At 37.3% G+C, this 24783-nt stretch overlaps 1 protein-coding gene across 27 annotated transcripts in view; it reads right to left on the bottom strand.

The window, feature by feature from the left end:
• Nucleotides 1-24783, bottom strand: part of SUGCT (succinyl-CoA:glutarate-CoA transferase) — a 782676-nt gene that overhangs the window by 430112 nt on the left and 327781 nt on the right. The window contains exon 13 of one of the 27 annotated variants that reach the window (XM_070466848.1): nt 1599-19292. The exons of the other annotated variants lie outside the window; for them this stretch is intronic. Within the exon in view, the coding sequence (XP_070322949.1) occupies nt 19257-19292 (36 nt within the window). The 3' untranslated portion in view covers nt 1599-19256. Of the gene's footprint in view, nt 1-1598; nt 19293-24783 lie in introns of those variants that run through there. 27 annotated transcript variants of the gene reach the window in all.

The following is a 24783-nucleotide window of genomic DNA, read 5'->3' as shown; positions in this document are numbered from 1 at the left end:
TAAAAATGAACACACACACATTAACAAATATTTTTTGGGGGGGAGAATGGTGATGTATTGCAATTATGTTTTTCCATAACATTTATCTGCTAACTTAAACATTCACTAGTGGATTTTTACTATAGCAATCTTATGGTGATGTTCTAATGGTTCTTTCTATTTCCTTCATTCCTTCTACATTTATTAACAAAATACATCTGTAAAGAAGACTTGTCCTTCAACTTCCATTTATTTATTTTATCACCTATTATGCCAATATGAAAAAAACAGATATTTATTTTATTATTTGAGTTGTAACTCAAATAATTCTGAAGTTTTTTTTTTTTTTTTTTTTTTATTGTGGTTTGGATCATTTGTTTTTTAATTTGTTCTAACTTTGGTCACTGGGAATTCTTTCGGTTTAGTTCCTAGATCTTTTCAATGTCCCCATACTTTTTTTTTCTTTTATTTTTTAGTATTTCCTTATTTTCTGGCATCACCAGATGTCCAAGTTTATCTTGGATTTTTCTGCTCCACCTTGGAATCAACTACTACTCCAATAAGTTCTGATACTTTTTAATAGGAGAATGATATTTAAAAAGCAAGACCTGGAGGCAAAATATGTTCATGACTACTAGAGACTCACTGCTTCTCGGACATCATGTGTATGCATATTAACCAAGTCATGCATATATATATGTGTGTGTGTGTGTGTGTGTATATATATATATATATACACACACATACATACACACACACATACATACATATATATGTACTTCTGTGTCTCTGTTTATATTGAGAACACAAGGGTTAATAATGGTATTTCAACCCAGCACCACATGGTTCATTCTATTATTCCTTCTATAATTAGTGATAAATTCTTTTACAACATAGAAGAAAAAAAAACTGGCTTCCATTATCTACAATACATTCACATATTTTTTCCACCCTAACATACATGTAAAGTAGTTGCAGAATTGCTAACCCATGCCCATTTGAAAAACAAATCTGCCAGCTACACAGGGTACATTTGTTTGCATGTTGTAATTTTTGTCTCTATGCTTACAGTAGCAAGTCTCTTTCCACAGTTGCTTAGGTCAGCTCCTTTCCTCCCTGTCTCTTTCAGTACAGTTATGTCATTCATTTGTCATACTCTAGATTGCACCTTGGGTTTTCTTGACATGCTGGTTGATTTTTCATTGACACACATACTCTTTCCAGTATAGAGCTGCATGGATTTTGAATGCATAAAGTGCTACCACCACAGTGTCACGCAGAACAGTTCAATAACCCCTCCCAGTTCCCTTGTGCTGCTCCATTGTAATCAATTTCTACCCCTCCTCTTTGCCACTGATCTGTTTCCCATATCTATACTTTTGCCTTTCCTGGTATGTTATGTAAATAGAATTATATAATATGCAGCCTTTTGTGCCTGGCTCCCTTCACATAGCAACACACAAACTTTACCAGGTGTGATGGGGAGAATGGTGTTTGGTGACTTCCAGAATGATGATATGACAAGCTCCACAGATCCACTCCTCAGTTAAATAGCCATCACTGGTGAAAATCATTATTAAAAACAACCATTTCAAGTTTCTACAAATTATCTTATAGCATACAGCAAAGGAAGAAATATTTATTCTACAAAATCTGCTAAATCTCAGTAAGAACAGAAAAATTCTTTGGCACTTGAACCACAACTCCAGCAACTCCAATCTCTTAGTGGCTCCTGAGATCAGAAGTTCTACTCTTCATGGGTGCATCCACGACCAAGGGGTTCCTTACCCACACAACCAGCTCCCAACCAAGGGCTAAGGTGTCTCTTCAGAAAATGCATGCTGAGACTTCGTTGGTGTTCCAGTGGTTAAGATTCCATGCTCCCAATACAGGGGGCACAACTCGATCCCTGGCCGCAGAACTGACATCCCACAGGCCATAGCCAGTTTTAAAAAAATAGAAAATGCATGCCAACAGCATTTTTCACCCCCTACTCCATCCCCTCATTCAGTATTACAGAGTCCCTACTTCAGGCAAGAACTTTATAGAGGTCCAGGGCTGTCTTCTTTCACTCAGCAAAGATCCATAGAACACAGACTCTCTCCCAAGTATCACAAGCCAAGGATATTGAGATCCTAGTTACTCTTTCCATAGCTTGATCACAGGCAGAGTTTCCATACTGGGAAAGGCAAATGAAGAACAGAAGTTACCACTGGCAACTACAAGCTGGCACTTACCAAGAGCACTGTCAATGGCTGAAGAGCAAAGGCGTTTGCCGCCTGCTTCTGCAGAGACTGAACCCCGCGCTGCTCCAGCTGTCGACCTCCAGCAACCCTTGAGGGAGGTCAGGGTGCAGTGATGCGCTCTGTGCCCCAGGGAAGCTGGCGGGACAGGTCTTTAGATAGTTGGATGTTTTTAGGAACAGATTTTATGATCTCATTGTTGCATCTCCTCATTTCTAGAGAATAACTAAATCCCTTCAAGGAGACATCAGATCCTCATGACTGACAAAAGCCCTTTTGTAAAATGAGTGCTTCATGGTATTGAACTTCCCTTTCACTAAAACCTTATATATTCACTTTCCCCCACTGCTGCTTTGGAGCATCTCTCAGAGCTATCTGAGATGCTGCCTCCTGGGCTGCAGTCCTCATTTTGCCCCAAATAAAACCTAACTCACAACTCTCAAGCTCTACATCTTTTTTTAGTCAACACCACTCCCCGCCAAGATCCTGTTCACAAAGCAGCAGTATCACTCTGAGAAAAGTGGCCACTGTCTCTGCCTCCAACTTCAGGGCAGTGCCTCAGAGATTTCATCCAAAGAGAGAAGACAATAATAAAAGAAAGTTCAAGGGCTCTCCCAAAGGAACTGACTATATTTGGAAAGAGCATGGAGAAGTTCATGACTAAGGATGCTCTCAAATCAATAGAGATTTGCTGGTAGGCTAACACAAGGCTAGAAAGAAAAGGGGAAAAAAAAGGAAACTCACAGCTTACTTACCATTGAGGACCAGGAAAAAAGAAAGCTAAGTAGACCCACCCCCAGGATCACAACAATACACAAAGACTGGACTCAAAAACTATCCCAGCAAAAGGGGGTCAATTTAGTTCAATCAGACTATGGAGCTATTTAAGCTCAAGGGCACTGCTAAAAACAAAACAGGAACAAGCTGGACATTAATGGAGCTTAACAGCGGGATAGGGATGTGATATCAACAGAAGCAATTTAGAAGAGATAAAGGAAAGACAAGGACTTCCTGAGTGGCTCAAATGGTAAACAATCTGCCTACAATGCAAGAGAACCAGGTTTGATCCCTGGGTTGGGAAGATCACCTGGAGAAGGGAATGGCAACCCACTCCAGCATTCTTGCCTGGAGAATTCCATGGACAAAGGAGCCTGACGAATTATAGTCCATGGGGTCACAAAGAGTTGGACACAACTGAGTGACTAACACACACACACACACACACACACACACACACAAGCAGAGACAAAGAGAGCTCTGCTAAAACCACTGTAATCTCAGGGTGACTCTACACATGGCTGAGGCTATACCTTCTGGGGGTGGGGAGGAGGAAGATCTCAATAAATCAGTCCATAAAAGTCATTAAACACAAAATAACAAGAAGCATTGAAAATGAAAATGTCTAGTTTTTAACAAAAATGATGAGACATACAAAGAAACATGAAAATGGGATTTATACACAAGAAAATGACTAGGTAACAGAAACTGCTTGTGAGAGTATCCAATTGTCAGACTTAATAGATAAAGACTTCAAAACAGCCTTATAGGAATATTGAAAAAACTAAAGGAAACCATCCTTAATGAATTACAGGAAAAAATGATGAAAATGTCTTGGAAAATAGAGAATATCAATAAAGAGAAAAGTTATTTTAAAAGGACTAAATAAAATTCTGGAGACGAAAAGTAAAATAATTAAAACAAAATATTCACTAGAGGGACTAAAAAGAGTAAATTTGAACTGGGAGAAGAAAGAATCAGCAAACTTGAAGATAGATTGTTAGAAATTATGCAATCTGAGAAACAAAATTTAAAAATAATTTTTTCAAAAAAGCAAAAAGTGTGATACTATTAAGTTCACCATCTTAGGCATAATGAGAGTATCAGCAGAAAGAAGAGAAAATAACAAGCACAAAAATATTTAAATACTGGCTAAAATCCCCCAAATTTGACAAAAGCATTAATCTACACACCCAGGAAGCTCAGAGTTCTATGTAGAATAAATTTAAAGAGATCCACCCCAGACACATCTTAATCAAAATATTTAAAGCCCAAAATAAACAAAAACTCTTGAAACTGGGAGAAAACAAACTGAAACACAAAGGAAACACCAATAAGACTGGCAGCTGACTTATCACCAGAAACAACTATATGCTAGATTGCCAGAGGATGCTATATTGAAAGTTTTAAAAACTTTTAAAAGAAAAAAATCGTGACTCAAGAATTTTGTATACAGAAAAATTATCTTTAAAAAGTGCAGATGAATTGAAGATATTCCCAGATAAACAAAAACTGAGAGAATGTCTTGCTAACACACCTGCTTTATAATATATATTAAAAGTTCTTTAAGCCCATATGAAAAACAAACAAAGAGCACCAGTAAAGACAAATGGGAAAATATAAAAGACATAACAAATATATACTTATTTCTTCTCTTAACTAATTAAAAAAGACAATTATACCTATACATATGTGAGGGCAACTCACGAATTTTTAGCTCATTACATGAGGCCAGTATTACCCTGAAACCAATACCAGGCAACACATAACAGGAAAACTACACACAAATATCTCTTAAGAATATAGACAAAACAAATTCTCAACAAAATACTAGCAAACCAAACACACAACAACACATAAAAAGGATTATATACCATGACTAAGTACAAGTTTGACTTGAAAGCTGAAAAATCAATTTATGTGATACAATATATCAATAAAAAGTGATCAACTGAACAGACACAGAAAACCAATACCTCTTTATGATACAAGTCTGTCAGTCAATTCAGTCGCTCAGTTGTGTCTGACTCTTTGCGACCCCATGAATCACAGCAGCCTCCCTATCCATCACCAACTCCTGGAGTTTATTCAAACTCATGTCCATCAAGTCGTTAATGCCATCCAACCATCGCATCCTCTGTCTTCCCCTTCTCCTCTTGCCCCTGATCCCTCCCAGCATCCGGGTCTTTTCCAATGAGTCAACTCTTCGCATGAGGTGGCCAAATATTGGGAGTTTCAGCTTCAGCATCAGTCCTTCCAATGAACACCCAGGACTGATCTCCTTTAGGATGGCTGGATCTCCTTGCAGTCCAAGGGACTCTCACAAGTCTTCTACAACACCACAGTTCAAAAGCATCAATTTTTCGGTGCTCAGCTTTCTTCACAGTCCAACTCTCACATCCATACATGACCACTGGAAAAACCATAGCCTTGACTAGACGGACCTTTGTTGGCAAAGTAATGTCTCTGCTTTTTAATATGCTATCTAAGTTATTCAACAACAAATTCAAAGTAACTGCCTCATCCTGATAAAAAGGTATCTATGAGACCACAGCAAATGTAATACTAACGGTGAAAGATTGAATGCTTTGTCTCTCGATCAGATCAGCAGACAAGGATGTCTGCTCTTGCTACTTCTATCCAACATTGTACTGGATGTTCTATCTACGGAATTCTGGTAAAAATTGAGAAGAAAGCCACTCAGATTAGATAGGAAGATGACATGATCTTATGTATATAAAAATCCCAAAGACCCCCCTTTCTTCCCAATAGAAGTGCTATTAAAACTAATAAATGAGTTCAGTAAGACTGAAGGATACAAAAATGCAAAAGTGCATTTTACTTCCATGTGATAGTAATTAATAATATAAAGTAAAATTAACAAACTAATTTCCATTTACCAATTCCATTCCACATCATCAATAAGAATAAAATAATCAGGTAAAATTTAACAAAAAATACAAAACTTGTACAATAAAAATTAAAAAGTATTTTTGAAATAAAGAAGACTAAATGGAAAGACATATTTTCATGAATCAGAAGATTTAATATTGGTCAATGGCAATACTGCCAAACTGATCTGCAAATTCAACACAATTACTTTCACAATCCCAACTGACTTAGCAGAAATTGGCAAGTTATTCCTAAAATTCATATGAAAATGCAAGAGACCTGGAAAAACAAAACAATTTTGAAAAAGAAAAAGATAGTTGGAGTACTCACACTTCTTCATTTCAAAACAATGACAAAACTACAGTTCAATACAGTGTGGTAATGGCAAAAGGATAGATATACAGACCAATAGAACAGAAACAAACCCTCATATTTACTGTGAAATAATTCTCAACAAAGATGCCAGAAAATTCAATGAGGGAAAGAATAATCTTTCAGCAGTTTGTGCTGTACCACTGGTTATCCATATGCATAGGAAAAGAGTTAGACTCCCACCTCACCCTATATGCAAAACTCAACTCAAAATAGATCAGAGAATTAAATATAAAAGGTACATCTATAAGACTGTTAGAAGAAAATACAATCATACATTTTTAGGTCCTTGAATTAGGCAATAGTTTCTTGGATGTGACACCAAAAATAGATAAATGAAACTTCACCCAAATTAAAAATATTTGTGCTTCAAAGAACACCATTAAGAAAGTAAAAAGACAATTGACAGAATGGAAGGAAATATTTTTAATTCATATATTTGATTAAGAACTTGCACCCAAAGATCTAAAGAACTCTTAGAACTCAATAATAATAGACAGATAAATCAATTCCTAAAATAGCAAAATATTTGGATAGATATTTATGCAGAATAGACATAAAAATGGCCAATAATCATTTTAGAATATTTTGAGTATCATAATCCTTGATGAGATGCAAATCAAAACTACAATGAGATACTACTTCATATCCAGTAATACGGCTATAAATAGAACAAAGAAAGAAAGGAAGAGAGGAAGGAAGGAAGACAGGAAGGGGGAAGGGAAAAAAGAAGGGCACTTGGGAAGCAGGGAGAAGGGGAAGAAAAGAAGGTAGAAATAAATAAGGAAAGATAGATTATAAGTGTTGGCAAGGATGTAGAGAAGTTGTAATGTTCATACATTGCTTGTGGGATTATAACAAAGGGCAGTCACTTTGGAAAAAAGTTTAGCCATTCCTCAAAAAGCCAAACATAGAATTACCATATGATCCAGAAGTTCCATTACCCAATAGATATAAAAATGTCTATCATGCATAAAATAAACTACAAGGATATATTGTACAAGACAGGGAAATTAGCCAATATTTTATAATAACTATAAATGAGGTATAACTTTTAGACTGTGAACCACTATATTATATACCCATAACTTATATAATAGTGCACCTCAACTATACTTCAATAAAAAATTTTCACTTTTGCTCATCCAAAAAAAAAAAAGTATATCTTCACAAAGCTTATATATGAATTTACAATAAAAGCACTATTCATAATAGCCAAATGTGGATATAATCCAAATGTCCTTCAATTGATGAATGGATAAGTAAAATGTAGTATATCTATTCAACGGAATACTATTCAGCCACATAAAGCAATGAAACACTGACACACAGTACAACATGGAGGAACATTGAAAACCTCATGCTGAGTAAAAAAACCACTCATAAAAGGACACATCAAATGATTCCATTTACATGAAACATACAGAACAGAACAATCCATAGAAACAGAAAATAAAATAAATTAGTGGTTTCTAGGTGCTAGGGGAAGGAAAAACAGGGACTGAATGCTAATGTTGTTTCTACTAAGGATTACAAAAATGTTCTGAAATTAGTAGTGATGGTTGCACAATTCTGTGAATCGGCTAAAAAATGAAGGAGTATATACATTAAAAGAGTAATTTTATGGTATGTGAACAATATCTCAATAAAGCTGTCATTTTTTCAAAGTCACATACTGTAGTATGATTCCATTTATATAACACTATTGAAAAGAAAAAATCATAGTGACAGAAGACAAATTAGGAATGAGGCAGTGGTAGATGTGACTATAAAAGGGTAGCATAACAGAGATCTTTGTGGTTATGGAACAGTTCAGTGTCTTGAATGTGTTTGTGATTACATAACTCTACACATTTGTGTATTAAAATGGCATAGAACTATACACATACACTACTAAAGTCAGACTCCTGACTTTGTCACTGTACTATAATTATGTAAAAGGCAATCATTGGGAGAAACTAAGTTAGTGGTCCATAGAACTTCTCTGTACCATCTTTGCAGCTCCCTGTGAATCTAACTATTTAAAAATAAAAAGTGAGAAAAAAATTTAACTCCAATGATCTTCAAATTTCATCTTAACCAACAATATCCTAATTATTAACATAGCTCCCTATGAGGATCTTAATACCCCAAAATTATACCCTAACAAATAGATATAACATATTATAGACTTTGAAGCAAATATGTTTTTCACTGCAAACAAATAATGGCACGCCACTCCAGTACACTTGCCTGGAAAATCCCATGGACGGAGGAGGCTGGTAGGCTTCAGTCCATGGGGTCGTGAAGAGTCGGATATGACTGAGTGACTTCACTTTCATGTTTATTAGTTCAGTATTTGTTTGGAATCAACCAAATACTGCTATTCATTCTCTTCAGTGTTTAGCATACTGCTTTGTACACAGTGGGTACTCGTGAAATATCTGATTATGAATGAATTCTGAATCTTTGGGTCTCAGACAACAAACTGAGCTCCATTCCAATACTGCAAAGTCTAGTCTAAAGGCAGTATCAATACAGTTTAGAGCATCTTTTTTTCATTTCTTAGTTTTAGGTTTATAGCAAAATTGAGAGGAAAATAGAGTTCCCATATACCCTCACACATGCATTCTCTTCTCCATTATCAACATTTGCCACCAGTCGCACTGCTACAACTGAAGAAGTGACAATGACACATCAACATCTTACCTAAGTCATCTTCTTGTCCAAAGTCCAAGTTTCTCATACTCTGAAAAAATATATTTCTTATCTAATTGTACTTCTAAAGTTTGTATAAAGATACTTCTTTGAGTCTCTATGCTATGCAATCACCACTATTTCTAGTTTAAATAAACACTAGTTGTACTCATAAACCTTTGGGGGATAAGAGAAACTTTTTCAATGACATGATATCATTGTGTGTGTTGTGTCAGAGGACCCCAGAATTCAGAACAGCATCATGCTTAGCTTGTGTCTGCCCACTCATATGGGTGTCCCCAAAGAATCAGATCCTGGCTTTCCCTACTTTAGTTACAATTTAAGGATAAGTAATATGGACCTCCATGGGATTAGGAGTTGAATTTTATCCTGGAGGAAGCTCTTTAAAAGTGATTTCACAATCGAAGATGGCTAGGAGTCGGGTTTACAATGGCACGTGTGAGTTCAGCTGCAGTTCAATAAACACTATTCCCCAACATGCCGACACACATCTATACATTAAATTAGCTGATTTCCTGTAGTTCTTCACAGTGCTCATTCATGTGCCATCAGTTCAGTTCAGTCACTCAGTCATGTCTGCTTATTTGCAACCCCATGGACTGCAGCATGCCAGGCTTCCCTGTCCATCACCAACTTCCAGAAGTTGCTCAAACTCGTGACCATCGAGTCAGTGATGCCAGCCAACCATCTCATCCTCTGTCATCCCCTTCTCCTCCTGCCTTGAATCTTTCCCAGCATCAGGGTCTTTTCCAGTGAGTCAGTTCTTCACATCCTGTAGCCAATGTATTGGAGTTTCAGCTTCAGCATCAGTCTTTCCAAAGACCATTCAGGACTGACTTCTTTTAGGATTGACTGGTTTGACCTCCTTGCAGTCCAAGGTACTCTCAAGAGTCTTCTCCAAACCATAGTTCAAGGCATCAATTCTTTGGCACTCAGCTTTCTTTACAGTCCAACTCTCACATCCATATGTGACTACTGTAAAAACCATAGCAGGTCATCACGTACCATATATATCTTGATTAATACCAGAATTTGAGTTTATGAGAGGTTCACTCTCAAATTTCTGGCTGACAAAGTATAAAACAAAGAATGAATAGCTATGATGATTAAGTTCCCAATAACTCTGACAATACATGATTTTTGGTAGGATGGGTCAAATACAACTTGGACCTTAGGACTTGTATTTCCTACACTGAATCTTTACCATGGGACTAATAGACACTACATATGTTATATACAGATGTACACAGGCATACTTTCATCCTGCATTCTCCTAGGCTTCATAGCTACCCGAGATCATCAGAATAAATTGCTGCTGGTATGAGTACATCTGCTACACTTCCAGTAGCTGGCATCAGACCACATGTTCTGACAAACAATTTGGATACAGATCAAACTTATCAGCATATCTTACCATATTCCATGAAATGACTTTTGGGTTCTCCATCTTCACTTCCTAGCCTATCTCATCCACACTCTAGTCCAGCCATAACACACCACCTGATCTCCTCACATCTACCCAGGCATTTTCATGTCTCCCATTTCTTTGCTTGTTGTTGTTGTTGTTATTTGCTGTCAATCATGTTAAACTCTTTGCAACCCCGTGAACTGCAGCACACCAGGCTTCCCTGTCCTTCACCAACTTTCATAGTTTGCTCAAACTCATGTCCATTGAGTCAGTGATGCCATCTAACCATCTCGTCCTCTGCTGTCCACTTCTCCTCCTGCCTTCAATCTTTCCCAGCATCAGGGGCTTTTTCAGTGAATCAGCACTTTGCATCAGGTGCCCAAAGTGTTGGAGTTTCAGCTTTAGCATCAATCCTTCCAATGAATATTCAAGGTTGATTTCCTTTAGGATTGACTGGTTTGATCTCCTTGCAGTCCAAGGAACTCTCAAGAGTCTTCTCCAACACCACAATTTGAAAGCATCACTTTCTTGGCTTGGTTGCTACTTTTGCCTGATGTTCCTTCCCTTCCACTATGGCATTTTCCAGAAAACACCTGATCATCTTAAGAAATTAATCAATAAAAAAGTGCCCTCATTTTAAATACTTTATAGGCTCTATCTTATCGCATTGAATTTTTTTTAATTAATGAGGTAAAAATCATTAAAACCTCTATTTTACAGAAGAGGAGGCTAAGGCATATGAAAGTTAAGTAATACTCAGAGTCATCCAGTGAGCAAGTGGCAGAGACCAAATAAAAGTCAGGTTTGTCCCAATTAGAAAGACTGTTCATAACTACAAAATTATCCCCTCTCCAAACCATTTTGTGACTCTATAGTAGAATCCTTGATGAATTTTCTAAATATTCAGATATCCTTAACTCCATACTGACCTGTATTATCAGATATCATGTTTCTAGAGCTCCAGGATCTAGATTTTGGAAGAGTTCTCTGGGTGACTCTAATATACAACCTGTTTGAGAACCACTGTCTGATGACATAAAAGGGCTTACAACAATTATTGACACTTAGTGTACTACTAAGAAATTGGATAGCTTCTGAAATGAATTTTGAAAATTTAACCATTTTTCATAAAAGTTAAATGAGACATATCTATTTTGCAAAAATGAGAATCTGTGGAGAAGTATTTCCAAGAGTAACTGCATTCTGGTAACATTTTAATTACATTTTATAAATTAGCAAAAATCTGTTTTCTAAAGAAAAATGAATTTAAATTAGCTTTCATTTAAATTCTTGACAAGGGATCAACTACAGTTGTGTGGGAAAGATCTGAAAATTTGATTGAGTGTGTGGCTATCTCAGTGGTCCTCAGGCATTAGAAATAAAATCTCAACTAAGATGCAGAAATATCAATAATAGTTCAGGCTTCATACTACTCAGGGTCTCATGTCCCTGGAACAGCAAAGAAAGACATAATTAATTTGAAATGTGAGAAAACAAATGAAATGGCACATAAGAGTCCTCTGATATTTTGATAAGTGTTATTTTCAAATGATGGAAACCTGAGAAGCAATAAAATTTTATTATGCAGGTTCTATAGGGCACAACTGAAGCAGCTGAGCATGCATACATACATAGAGGACTTCCCTTTGCCACTTCACGCTTTAATTATCTTAATGCAAGGCTCTTTGCCTTTGTATTTATATAATGTGAGGTATTTGAAATAAAATTTCTGGGTTTCTTACTTTTTATTTTGAAGGACAAAACAGTTGCAAAGCACAGTTTTCAAATATTCATCACCCAGCTTTTGCTATTAACATCTTATCTACCCAGAGTAAGATTATTAAAACCAAAAAATTAAAATTGATACAATGTCACTAACTTAACTAGAGACTTGGAAATTTGACAAGTGTCATGCTAATGTACTTTTCTCCAAAACAGGATACTATCTAGGATCCCACACTGCAGATAACTGTCATAATCTCCAATCTTAGTTTTTGTCTTGCATAATCTTGACATTTTTGAAAAACACTGGTCAGGCAATTTACAGAATTTCTCAATCTGAGTTGGTCAGATATTTTCCCATGATTAGATTCAAGTTATACATTTGGGACAAGAAAGTGATTATGCATCATAACAAAAGATCCATGATGCTGTCAAATCTTATTACTGGTGATACTAACTTGAATCACTTGGTTAAGCCAATGTCCCTGCAGTGAAGTCAAAAGTTTTGCCTTTGTAACAGAGAGGGTAAAGAGATACATTGTGATTATACAAATATCCTCTTTTTTGTCATAATTTTAGTATGTTTACCTGAAGATAATTTTCAATTTCCTTCATTCTTTTATGTTTATTAGTTGAAATTCTACAATCTAAAGAGCTCTTTCCATTCCTCTACATTCACTGATTGATTCAACTATTTATTTATATTAGTATGGAGTCATGGATACTTACTTTATTCTATGGATTATAATCCATTACTATAATTATATTTATCTTGTTACTCAAATTGCCCTAATGTGACTATTGGGAACTCTTTGAAGTTGCCGGCTTTGTGCTTTTGCCATGTTCCCATCATTTTGTGGGCACTTCTTCACTTCCTGGCAGTACACAAGATGTTCCAGGCTTATATTGTATTTGCCAAGAAAAATTAGATGAATGATTTAGTACTGCTCAGAAACAAGAAAATGGACTCTTTTTATTTATTTATTTTTGCTCAGTCCCCCTGACCATACCTTTCTCCTCATTCTGAGAATTTTGTTTTCCTTCATATTCTAAAATACCACATTTGCCAGAGAATGCTAGATAAGTGCTAGGTAATTGTCAAATGATCAACATAGAAAACTGGCATTTAAGGAAAGTCATTTAAGGACAACCTAACCACTCATTCCCATAGGTCAAAAGACTTTCTTTCTTTCCTTTTAACAGGGAACTCTTTCTTTAATTAAAAAAAAAAAAAAAACAAATCCCCAACATTGTATTCATCTAAATACATTTTTATAAATGTTTGAAACTACAACATTTACTTGCCTGACAATCAGTATAGAAGTTGGAGTATATTGTAGTTCCATTTATTTATTAATCTCTTCATTCATTTCTATATTTTGGTTTGATTAGACACTTCCTGAAAATTCTAATTTGCATGAAAAAGTAGTTGCAAAGTATATGAACTTTTTGAGTACTATAAACTAACAACTCTGTTAAGATTCTTTTGGAGAAAAATGATCTGGAAACTGTTTTTTAAAATATTAAGAAATACTTGCTTTTAAATTGAAACATTCAGGTTCCAGATGCTATGAAGCAGTAAGTATACTCTACACTGCCTCCTCTTGAATGTAGCTATCAAACCTGGACAGAATGAGTGGAGGAGCTTTCAGAGGACTCAAAAGTCAACAGCAGCAGATGGATAGGGGAAGAATAGAATTCAAACTCCATCATACAAGTGGTAAATTCCTCAGTTTTTTTAGTGTTGCATCCCCAGGAAACAAAATGAGCACTGAGATGCTGCAATAGATAAATGTTTGTGCACTCCCTACCAAATTCATACTTTGAACTCTAGTCCCCCAGTGGGACAGTATTTGGAGAGGGAGTCCTAGGGAGGAGATTAAGTCAAGAGAATGGAGCCCTCAGGAATGGGATTAACATCCATACCAAAGAGACCTCGGGGAGGCTGCTGGGGTGCCTGTAATTCTTTATTTCTTCATGGTGTTTGTGCATATTGTCACCTATAGTGAAAGATCATCGATTCTTATTAAAAATAATAATAAATGATAAAAGAGACTTCAGGGAGCTCCCGTGTCACCCCTTCCACCATGAGAAGATCAACTGAAAAAAACAACTATCTATGAAACAAAAAGTTGGTTCTAATTGGATACCGTTTGAGTTTCCTGGTGTCTCAGATGGTAAAGAATCCTCCTGCAATGTGGAAGACCTGGGTTCAATCCCTGGGTTGGGAAGACTCCCTGGAGGAGGGCATTTCAACCCACTCCAATACTCTTGCCTGGAGAATCCCCATGGACAGACGAGCATGGAGGGATATAGTCCATGGGATCACAAAGAGTCGGACACAACAGAGTGACTAAGCACAATCAAATACTGACTATGCTAGTGCCTTGATCTTGGACTCCCCAGCTCACAGAAATGGGACAAATAAATTTCTATTGTTTATTTGTAACCCCATCAATGGTGTTTTTGTTATAGCAGCTCAAATGAACACAGGTGCAAACAAAGAAAACTCCAGGAGAAGCCTATTGTTTTAGTTCAAGGAATAATAGGAAAAGCGAATGCATAACTCAGAGAGTGTAGAAATCTGGTTTCTGTTTTCTTTTATCCATCCCCCTGCCCCAGCTCTCAGCCACGGCTGAGGAGACAGTGGGAGCATCAGCTTTGGCTAGAAGAGGCAATGATGGGAGCCAGCAAAAGCCAAAATTTGAAGAAAGGGGAACATTCCTTTAAGTTTGATGGAACTGCATTTCAAAAAAAAAGTGGAGTCAAATCCACTGCTCTTTTTCTCTCTCTGTCTTGCTGCTACCTGGTCCCAAAGACAAGCGCAGTTATGGAAGTGCACAGGAGAACACAGTAACTACAGTCACAGCATTCTGGCCACAAGACCAGAAAGAGGTTCCCTACTGGAAGTTACCAAGGAGATAATAAGAGAGAAACTTGGGAATATGACTGCATAAGGTTGTTTATGAATTCTTGGGCATACATATGCAAGGGTCGAATTCAACAAACCACATTTTGAGAACTGAACTAACAGATACAACACCACCCAGATCTATTAGGTGGTGCATACACAGCACAGATTTGGATACCTCTGCAAAAGTCTGGAAAACTGAACTGACATTAGAACCACAACCCACAGAAAGCTAAGCAGAACTTGTAGCCTGAGTCCCATCATCTTGAAACCACCAAGCGTGATACTCTGACTAACAAGCCATATTAAAATGCATTTGGTCATCTGAAACACACATTCAGTCACAATATTTCTCATGTATTTCTCTCTCATAGTTCCCCAAACTGTTGGAATTTCCTGAGCAATAAAAGCAACAGGAGAATCTCTTGCTGTATTTGGTCTCTCATCCTCAGTTCCTGAAAGAGTCATGAAGGTGAAATAGGTACCTTGTTATTCATAACAAGCCCCTTTACACCACATCTGAGTTTACGTTAATGAGGTGACTTTTAGGAAACACCTAAAGATGAAATCTAACTGCCAGGGGAAACAAACATTAAATAGAAGGCTGGAACTTTCGCTCCATTTCCTGATTTCTGAGGAGGGGAGAAGGGCTGGAGGTTGACCCAATCACCAACAGCCAGTTATTTTATCAATCATGCCTTGTAATGAAATCACTATAAAACCCCAAAGGAAAGGGGTTCAGATAGCTTCCAGGTTTGGGAACCAGAATGCTTCCATGTGCCACCACGCCATTCCTCAAACTCCACAAGGACAGAAGATCCTTCATTTAGGACCTTTCTCTATGTATCTTTCATCTCATTGTTGATTTATATCCTTTAATATCCTTTATAATACAACAGTAATGTAGCATGTGAGCAAATTTCTTGAGTTCTGTGAGACACCCAAACAAATTAAACAAACCCAACCATTCACCACAGTGCAGTCTGATCCATTAACACCGCAGAAGTCTCACTGGCATGAGGGTTCAAACAACTTCTGACCAAACATTGACTGGGTATTTAGCTACTCTGACACAGGGGCAATGTCTAGGAAGCTATGTTTAAAACTAAAATCACATTTATCCCTAGAAGCCTGAGCAATTGCTTCTGAGAAAGCAAAACCTGTCCCAGAGAGAGTGCCCAAGTGACTAGTCCCTGGCTAAAAGTAGGGCAAAATAAGGTAAACTCTCTGAACTGTTATAACAGGCTCTAAGCCATATACACATACAAGTGTAAAGGATAAAAACCTAACTGGCTGAGAACAATCTTTGACCACTAACTGGATTATGTCTACCCAGGAGTGACCACTATGTAAAAGACAAAAACAAGCAGAACCAATCTGAGCTGGAATGTTAGAAGCTGTGCAAAAAAGACTTCACAATATTAATGCAGTCAAATCATGTTGTTTGACCTCAGTTCAGTCACTCAGTCATGTCCAACTCTTTGTGATCCCATAGACTGCAGCACACCAGGCTTCCCTGTCCTTCACCATCTCCCAGAGCTTGCTCAAACTCATGTCCATTGAGTTGGTGATGCCAGCCAACCATCTCATCCTTTGTCATCCCCTTCTCCCCTTGTCTTCAATCTTTCCCAGAATCAGGATCTTTTCAAATGTGTTAGTTCTTCACATCAGGTGGCCAAAGTATTGGAGTTTCAGCTTCAACATCAGTCTTTCCAATGAACACCCAGGACTGATCTCCTTTAGGATGGGCTGGTTGGATCTCCTTGCAGTCCAAGGGACTCTCAAGAGTCTTCTCCAACACCACAGTTCAAAAGCATCAATTCTTTGGCTCTCAGCTTTCCTTATGGTTCAATTCTCACATCATACATGACTACTGGAAACACCAAAGCTTTGACTAGATGGACCCTTGATGGCAAAGCAATCTCGCTGCTTTTTAATACGCTGTCTAGGTTCTTCACAGCTTTTCTTCCAAGAAGGAAGTGTCTTGTAATTTCATGGCTGCAGTCACCATCTGCAGTGATTTGGGAGCACAAGAATATAAAGTCTTGTCACTCTTTCCATTGTTTCCCCATCTATTTGCCATTAAGTGATGGGACTGGATGCCATGATCTTTGTTTTTTGAATTCTGAGTTTTAAGCCAGTTTTCTTTTCTTGTTTTTTTCATTATTTTATTTATTTAGTTCTCCATTTATTTTTATTAGTTGGAGGCTAATTACTTTACAATATTATAGTGGTTTTTGTCATGCATTGACATGAATTAGCCATGGATATACATGTATTCCCCATCCTGATACCCCCTCCCACCTCCCTCTCCACCCGATCCCTTTGGCTCTTCCCAGTGCACCAGGTCCAAGCACTTGTCTCATGCATCCAGTCTGGGCTGGTGATCTGTTTCACCCTAGATAATATACATGTTTCAATGCTGTTCTCTTGAAACATCCCACCCTCGCCTTCTCCCACAGAGTCCACAAGTCTGTTCTATATATCTATGTCTCTTTTTCTGTTTTGCATATAGGGTTATCGTTACCATCTTTCTAAATTCCATATATATGTGTTAGTATACTGTAATGGTCTTTATCTTTCTGGCTCACTTCGTTCTGTATAATGGGCTCCAGTTTCATCCATCTCATTAGAACTGATTCAAATGCATTCTTTTTAATGGCTGAGTAATATTCCATGGTGTATATGTACCACAGCTTCCTTATCCATTCGTCTGCTGATGGGCATCTAGGTTGCTTCCATGTCCTGGCTATTATAAACAGTGCTGTGATGAACATTGGGGTGCACGTGTCTCTTTCAGATCTGGTTTCCTCGGTGTGTATGCCCAGAAGTGGGATTGCTGGGTCATATGGCAGTTCTATTTCCAGCTTTTTAAGAAATCTCCACACTGTTTTCCATAGTGGCTGTACTAATTTGCATTCCCACCAACAATGTAAGAGGGTTCCCTTTTCTCCATACCCTCTCCAGCATTTGTTGCTTGTAGACTTTTGGATAGCAGGCATCCTGACTGGCATGTAATGGTACCTCATTGTGGTTTTGATTTGCATTTCTCTGATAATGAGTGATGTTGAGCATCTTTTCATGTGTTTGTTAGCCATCTGTATGTCTTCCTTGGAGAAATGTCTGTTTAGTTCTTTGGCCCATTTTTTGATTGGGTCATTTATTTTTCTGGAGTTGAGCTGGAGGAGTTGCTTGTATATTTTTGAGATTAATCCTTTGTCTATTGCTTTGTTTGCTATTATTTTCTCCCAATCTGAGGGCTGTCTTTTCACCTTGCTTATAGTTTCCTTTGTTGTGCAAAAGCTTTTAAGTTTCATTAGGTCCCATTTGTTTATTTTTGCTTTTGTTTCTAATATTCTGGGATGTGGGTCATAGAGGATCCTGCTGTGATTTATGTCAGAGAGTGTTTTGCCTATGTTCCCCTCTAGGAGTTTTATAGCTTCTGGTCTTACATTTAGATCTTTAATCCATTTTGAGTTTATTTTTGTGTATGGTGTTAGAAAGTGTTCTAGTTTCATTCTTTTACAGGTGGTTGACCAGTTTTCCCAGCATCACTTGTTAAAGAGGTTGTCTTTTTTCCATTGTATATCCTTGCCTCCTTTGTCAAAGATAAGGTGACCATAGGTTCGTGGATTTATCTCTGGGCTTTCTATTCTGTTCCATTGATCTATATTTCTGTCTTTGTGCCAGTACCATACTGTCTTGATGACTGTGGCTTTGTAGTATAGTCTGAAGTCAGGCAGGTTGATTCCTCCAGTTCCATTCTTCTTTCTCAAGATTACTTTGGCTATTCGAGGTTTTTTGTATTTCCATACAAATTGTGAAATTATTTGTTCTAGTTCTGTGAAAAATACCGTTGGTAGCTTGATAGGGAATGCATTGAATCTATAGATTGCTTTGGGTAGTATAGCCATTTTGACAATATTGATTCTTCCAATCCATGAACACGGTATATTTCTCCATCTGTTTGTGTCCTCCTTGATTTCTTTCATCAGTGATTTATAGTTTTCTATGTATAAGTCTTTTGTTTCTTTAGGTAGATATACTCCTAAGTATTTTATTCTTTTTGTTGCAATGGTGAATGGTATTGTTTCCTTAATTTATCTTTCTGTTTAAGCCAGTTTTCTTACTCTCCTCTTTCACTTTTATCAAGAGGTTCTTTAGTTCCTCTTCACTTTTTGCCATAAGGGTGGTGTCATCTGCATATCTGAGGTTATTGATATTTCTCCCAGCAATCTTCATCCCAGCTTGTGCTTCATCCAGTCCAGCATTTCACACGACGTTGTTCGGCCTAGTAAGCAACAAACAAAGCAACAACTGGGGTAGGGGGATCTAAATTACAAAACATACAAATAAACAGTAAAGTGCATCCAATACACAGAAAGAAAGAGCTGGCAATAGAAACTGCCTTTGAAGAGGCCCAGACAGTGGACTTAGCAGAAAAAAAACTTCAAAGCAGCTATTATAAATATGTTTGAAGTACAAAAGGAAATCATGCTTAAAGGATTACAGGAAGATGTGAGGACAATGTCTCATCAAAGAGACAATATCAATAAAAAGAAATATTCAAATTATTAAAAGAAACCAAATGGAAATCCTTGAGTTGAAAAGTGGAATAACGGAAATGAAAAATTCACTCAAGGGACTCAATTATATATTTGAATTGTCAAAAGAAAGAATCAACAAACTTAGAGATAAACTAATAGGAATTATTCAATCTGAATTTCAGAAAGAAAAACAAATTAAGAAAACTGAACAAAGTCTCAGACAAATGTGAAACACTATTTAATGACCAACATACACATAACTGGAGTACTAGAAGAAGAAAAAGATGAAGAATATCAAAAAATAATGGCTTAAAACTTTACAAATTTTATGGAAAACATTAATCTATACATCCAAGAAGCTCAATGAACTCTAACTGGGATAAATGTAAAGAGATCAATACACACCCAGACACAGCATACTCATAAAGTTCAAAGACAAAGAGAAAATTCTGAAAAGAGTAAAAGAAAAATGACATCACATAAAAGGAACCTAAGAAAATTAACACATAGCATCTCATCAGACACCATGGGAATCAGAAGGCAGTGAAACAACATACTCAAAGTGCTGAAAGTAAAGATTGTCAAACAAGAATATTGTATCCAGCAAAACTACCTTCCACAAATGAAGGCAAACTAAAGATAAACCCATATAAACAAAAGCTAAGAGAATTTGTTGGTACATAATACACTATAGTGAATACCAAAGAAAATTCTTTAGGCTGATACTAAATGATACCATATAGCACTATGAACTCACACACAGACACACATAGAGAATACCAGTAAGATAATCACTTAGCCATTTATAAAAAGCAAGATAACTGCATATTTCTCCTCCTTTCATCTCTTGACATATTTAAAATGATATTTCAATAAACAATATGTAAATAAATGTATTGTTGACCTATAGCATACAGAAATATAATATATTTGACAAAATAGTACAAAGGAGGTGAATAAGGGCAAAAAAAATCTCTGTTGGAATAAGGAAAGGACAGCAAATCTAACTCAAATCTATAACTCAAATCCATAAGAAAACAAAATAGCATAAGTAAAATTAATATTAATAATAAAAATTCTATAAATATAGATTATTGTTGTTGTTCAGTCACCCAATCATGTCTGACTCTTTGGACCCTGTAGACTGCAGCATGCCATGCTTCTCTGTCCCTCACCATCTCCCGAAGTTAGCCCAAGTTCATGTCCATTGCGTCGGTGATGCCATCCAGCCATCTCATCCTCTTACACCCTTCTTCTCCTTCTGCCCTCAATTTTTCTCAGCATGAGGGACTATTCCAGTGAGTCAGCTGTTCACATCAGATGACCAAAATATTGGAGTTTCAGGTTCAGCATCAGTCCTTCCAAAAAGTATTCAAGGGTGATTTTCCCTTAAAATTGACTGGTTTGATCTCCTTGCTATCCATGGGACTCTCAGGAGTCTTCTCCAGCACCACAGTCCAAAGGCGTCAATTATTCAGCACTCCAATTCTTTATATAGTCCAGCGCTCACAACAATACATGACCATTGGGAAGACCACAGACTTGACTATACAGACCTTTGTTGGCAGAGTAATGTCTCTGCTTTTCAAGACACTGTCTAGGTTTGTCATAGCCTTCCTGCCAAGAAGCAAATTTCTTCTGATTTCATGGCTGTAGTCACCATCCACAGTGATTTTAGAGCCCAAGAAGAGGAAATCCGTCACCACTTCCACCTTTCCCCCTTCTATTTGCCATGCAGTAATGGGGCCAGACGCCATGATCTGGGGTTTCCCTGGCTCAAATGGTAAAGAATTCGCCTGCAATTCAGAAGACCTAGGTTCGATCCCTGGGTTGCAAATATCTCCTAGAGGGGGGCATGGCAACCCACTCCGGTATTCTTGCCCGGAGAATCACCATGACACAGGAGCCCGGAGGGCTACAGTCACGGGGTTGAAAAGAGTCAGACACGACTGACTGACTAAGCACACACACAGTCATGATCTTGGTATTTTTAACATTTAGTTTTAAGCCAGCTCTTTCACTGTCCTCCTTCACCCTCATCAAGAGGCTCTTTAGTTCCTCTTCACTTTCTGCCATTAGAGTGGTTCAGATCAGTTCAGTCACTCAGTCATATCCAACCCTTTGTGACCCCATGAACTGCAGCACACCAGTCTTCCCTGTCCATCACCAACTCTCGGAGTTTACTCAAACTCATGTCCATTGAGTCAGTGTTGTCATCTAACCATCTCATCCTGTCTTCCCCTTCTTCTCCGCCCTTCAATCTTTCCCAGAACCAGGGTCTTTTCAAATGAGTCAGTTCTTCACATCAGGTGGCCAAAGTCTTGGAGTTTCAGCTTCAGTATCAGTCCTTCCAGTGAATATTCAGGGCTGAATATTCACACACATAATACGTCTGAATTTGTTCATCATCTGAAATGTGTCATACACACTCAAAGATAAACATCAATTCTACTTTTTAATCTCTTGTCTACTAAGAATGATATCCAGACAAACTGTTTTACCTCAGATCTTCATCAACTGTTTTCCAGTTTCAGGGAGCATGGTATGTACATATTTCCCAGCAGTATTAGAAACAAGGATATAATTTTGCTTGATTTGTATAACCCTCTCAGGGCTATGCAACTGAATCTCAATAAATATTAATGAATGTCATTCAAAAAGCAATCTTTGAAATACACCAATGGTGCATGTGTGTATGTGTGTTCATGTGTGCACATGCATGCCTGTGTGTATATGGGCTTCAAAAATAGCTTTATATTTCGGGGAGCATCTGACACTTACTGTATGAATACTGAAGGTTTTCCCCCCCCAGATGCTCAGATAATTTGCCAAAATGTGCTAAAACAAAATCACTTAGAGACTATGAGCTAACCTAGAGATTAATAAACCCTCCAACTTCACAGGCTTCCACAAATGATATGAAAACAACAGATAATTTTTAAGTGATCAAATATTTCAAGACTTCACTGTGTTTGTTTCTATGACATATTTATCCCATATGAAAGATTGGCTAAAGGAGCTGTAATGGCCTTCTGGGACAGGAAGAATAAGGTTTCTGTAGAAAATGTTAAATTAATTTTGATGGTGATGCAAAGTTAAGGAAGGGTTGTTAAGGGCTGGCTTGCTGCCACAGGGTGGGGTTTTGTTTTGGTATCCTTTTAGGGCCTGCAGGTGTTTGGCACCAGTTAAAATCAGGGCCAGCTGTGATATTTCAGTTCTGATATTTCCCTCCCAATAGTTCTCAGAAGTGATGCTTTAGGGTGATGTCTTACACCTGATGTCTTCAACTTGTGTGGTACAAATATGAAGACTCTGTTAAATAACACCAGTTTTGCGACACCCTTTGCCCTTTCTTTCCCACCCACAGGCCATGGCATCAAGGAGAAATAAAAATATTCATCAGAGGTTCAATTATTCATATATATATATATATATTTTTTTTTAATTGAGCAGTTCATTCAAAAATGGTCATACACTAGAACCGCCAAATATACGGTCTTGAGCAAAATAGAAAAAGCAGGATAACACATTCTCTAGTAGTAGATAATAATGCTTTTAAACCCTCTCAGTGGTGAGATCCATACCTATTTTTGCAGGAATTTGAATAGTTTCTATTAAAAGCTACATTTTCTTTTAAGTTTATTTGGGTTGGAAAACCTCAAACCACAATGTATTTCATGCACATGTTCCCAAGGGTATGTTAAATAGGACCATACTGAGGTCATCTAGTAAGATTTTTAAGCTTTTTAAGAATTCTTTTAATGTACTGCACAATCTTGGCCTGATTAAAAGAAGATATTTTAAGAAAGCACTTGGAAACATGACTGACTATTAAAATCTATATGCAGATAATCTATATTATACTTCTATAATGCACAGAGTTTTCCACAGATAATGTATTGCTGAGGGAGAAAAAAACAATAAAACTCCCACTAAAAGGGTTTTGGATCAAAACTTCTCAGAGCTATCAGTAAATGCAGACCAAAACCCCCTGTAGTATTCTTGATTGACTTAACAGTGGATGCCTGCAGGATCATTTTAACTGTGCAAAGGGCTGCAGCATATAATCAGAGGATAAAAGGTAGACAACCTTGCATCTATCCAAGAAAAAAATCATTTGTAGTTTCAATTGAGTCAAAAGGCAAGTTTTCTCAGATCATGAGACTATGAAGACACTATTTTGGTTAGGAATAGTTTCAACCATCAAGTAAACTTGTCTACCATGTTCAAACCAGAGATGAAATATAAATGGTCCACTTGATAAGTAGGTTCACAGAAAATTCTCTCCTGCTCTTTGATTCTTCTAATTTTTTTGTTGTTGTTGTTAGATATACCCCTTTTCACTTCATCAAAGTTTCACTTCCTGCGCCATGTTCCAGGCCTTGTACTTCACCCAAATCAATTTTCACTTGAACTAGCAGCTGTGCTGGCCAGGCGCACATGGAGAGCTGGGCCCCGGGCGCCAGTGGTGCAGTCCCACATCCGAACAGAAGTGGCCAGTTCCATGTACCGGGGGCCAAGAAACTCCACAGCTCATCAGGGGAAAAACAAGGGAGGACACCTTGAACGGAAATCATGCTTTTATAGAAAATGGGAAACAAAAAGATTTTCAGTAATCAGAAAAATGACGGGCTGAGCACTTTTTGGCATGAAGTTTGCGGATGCATTTCCTTAAAAGGATATTAGTTAGAGCTTGATGTCAAGCTGATGATCCCCATCCTCACAGCTACACTGGATTTGCCTTTATCTACTACATGATGATAAGTAAAAGATATCTTTTAGTAAAGTATAACTGTGAAGGGCACCATAACCAAAGCTATTATTTTTACTGAAAATTTACATTTAACAATCCCTACTATGTGCCTTTGATAAACATTATCCCATTTAACTTTACAGTATAGAGAAAAGGTTCTATTTCATTACTTTAGTGTTGAAGAAACTGAAGCCTAGAAATCTTATAAAACTTCCCAACACTTCTGATTCCATGGTCTTAGCTATTGTATTATGCTTAGTCCCTGGAGTTTCCCAAAGGCTTCTCAGCCAGCTCCACATATAAGAGTTAGTCAGTCCCACATAGGGGGGATAGTAGCCACTTGATTATTTGGAAACCTATACTTTACAGAGTTAACCAACTCACTCATCCCCTGATTCATGCATCAGTGAAATTTTACTGGGTACTTGCTACTTAAGTCAACTTATAATTTATTTTTCAGAAAGTAAAAGAATTACTAAATT

The sequence above is a fragment of the Odocoileus virginianus genome, chromosome 1 (assembly GCF_023699985.2).
Source record: "Odocoileus virginianus isolate 20LAN1187 ecotype Illinois chromosome 1, Ovbor_1.2, whole genome shotgun sequence".
In the NCBI taxonomy this organism is placed as follows: domain Eukaryota; kingdom Metazoa; phylum Chordata; class Mammalia; order Artiodactyla; family Cervidae; genus Odocoileus; species Odocoileus virginianus.
This window is presented reverse-complemented; position numbering and strand designations above follow the sequence as displayed.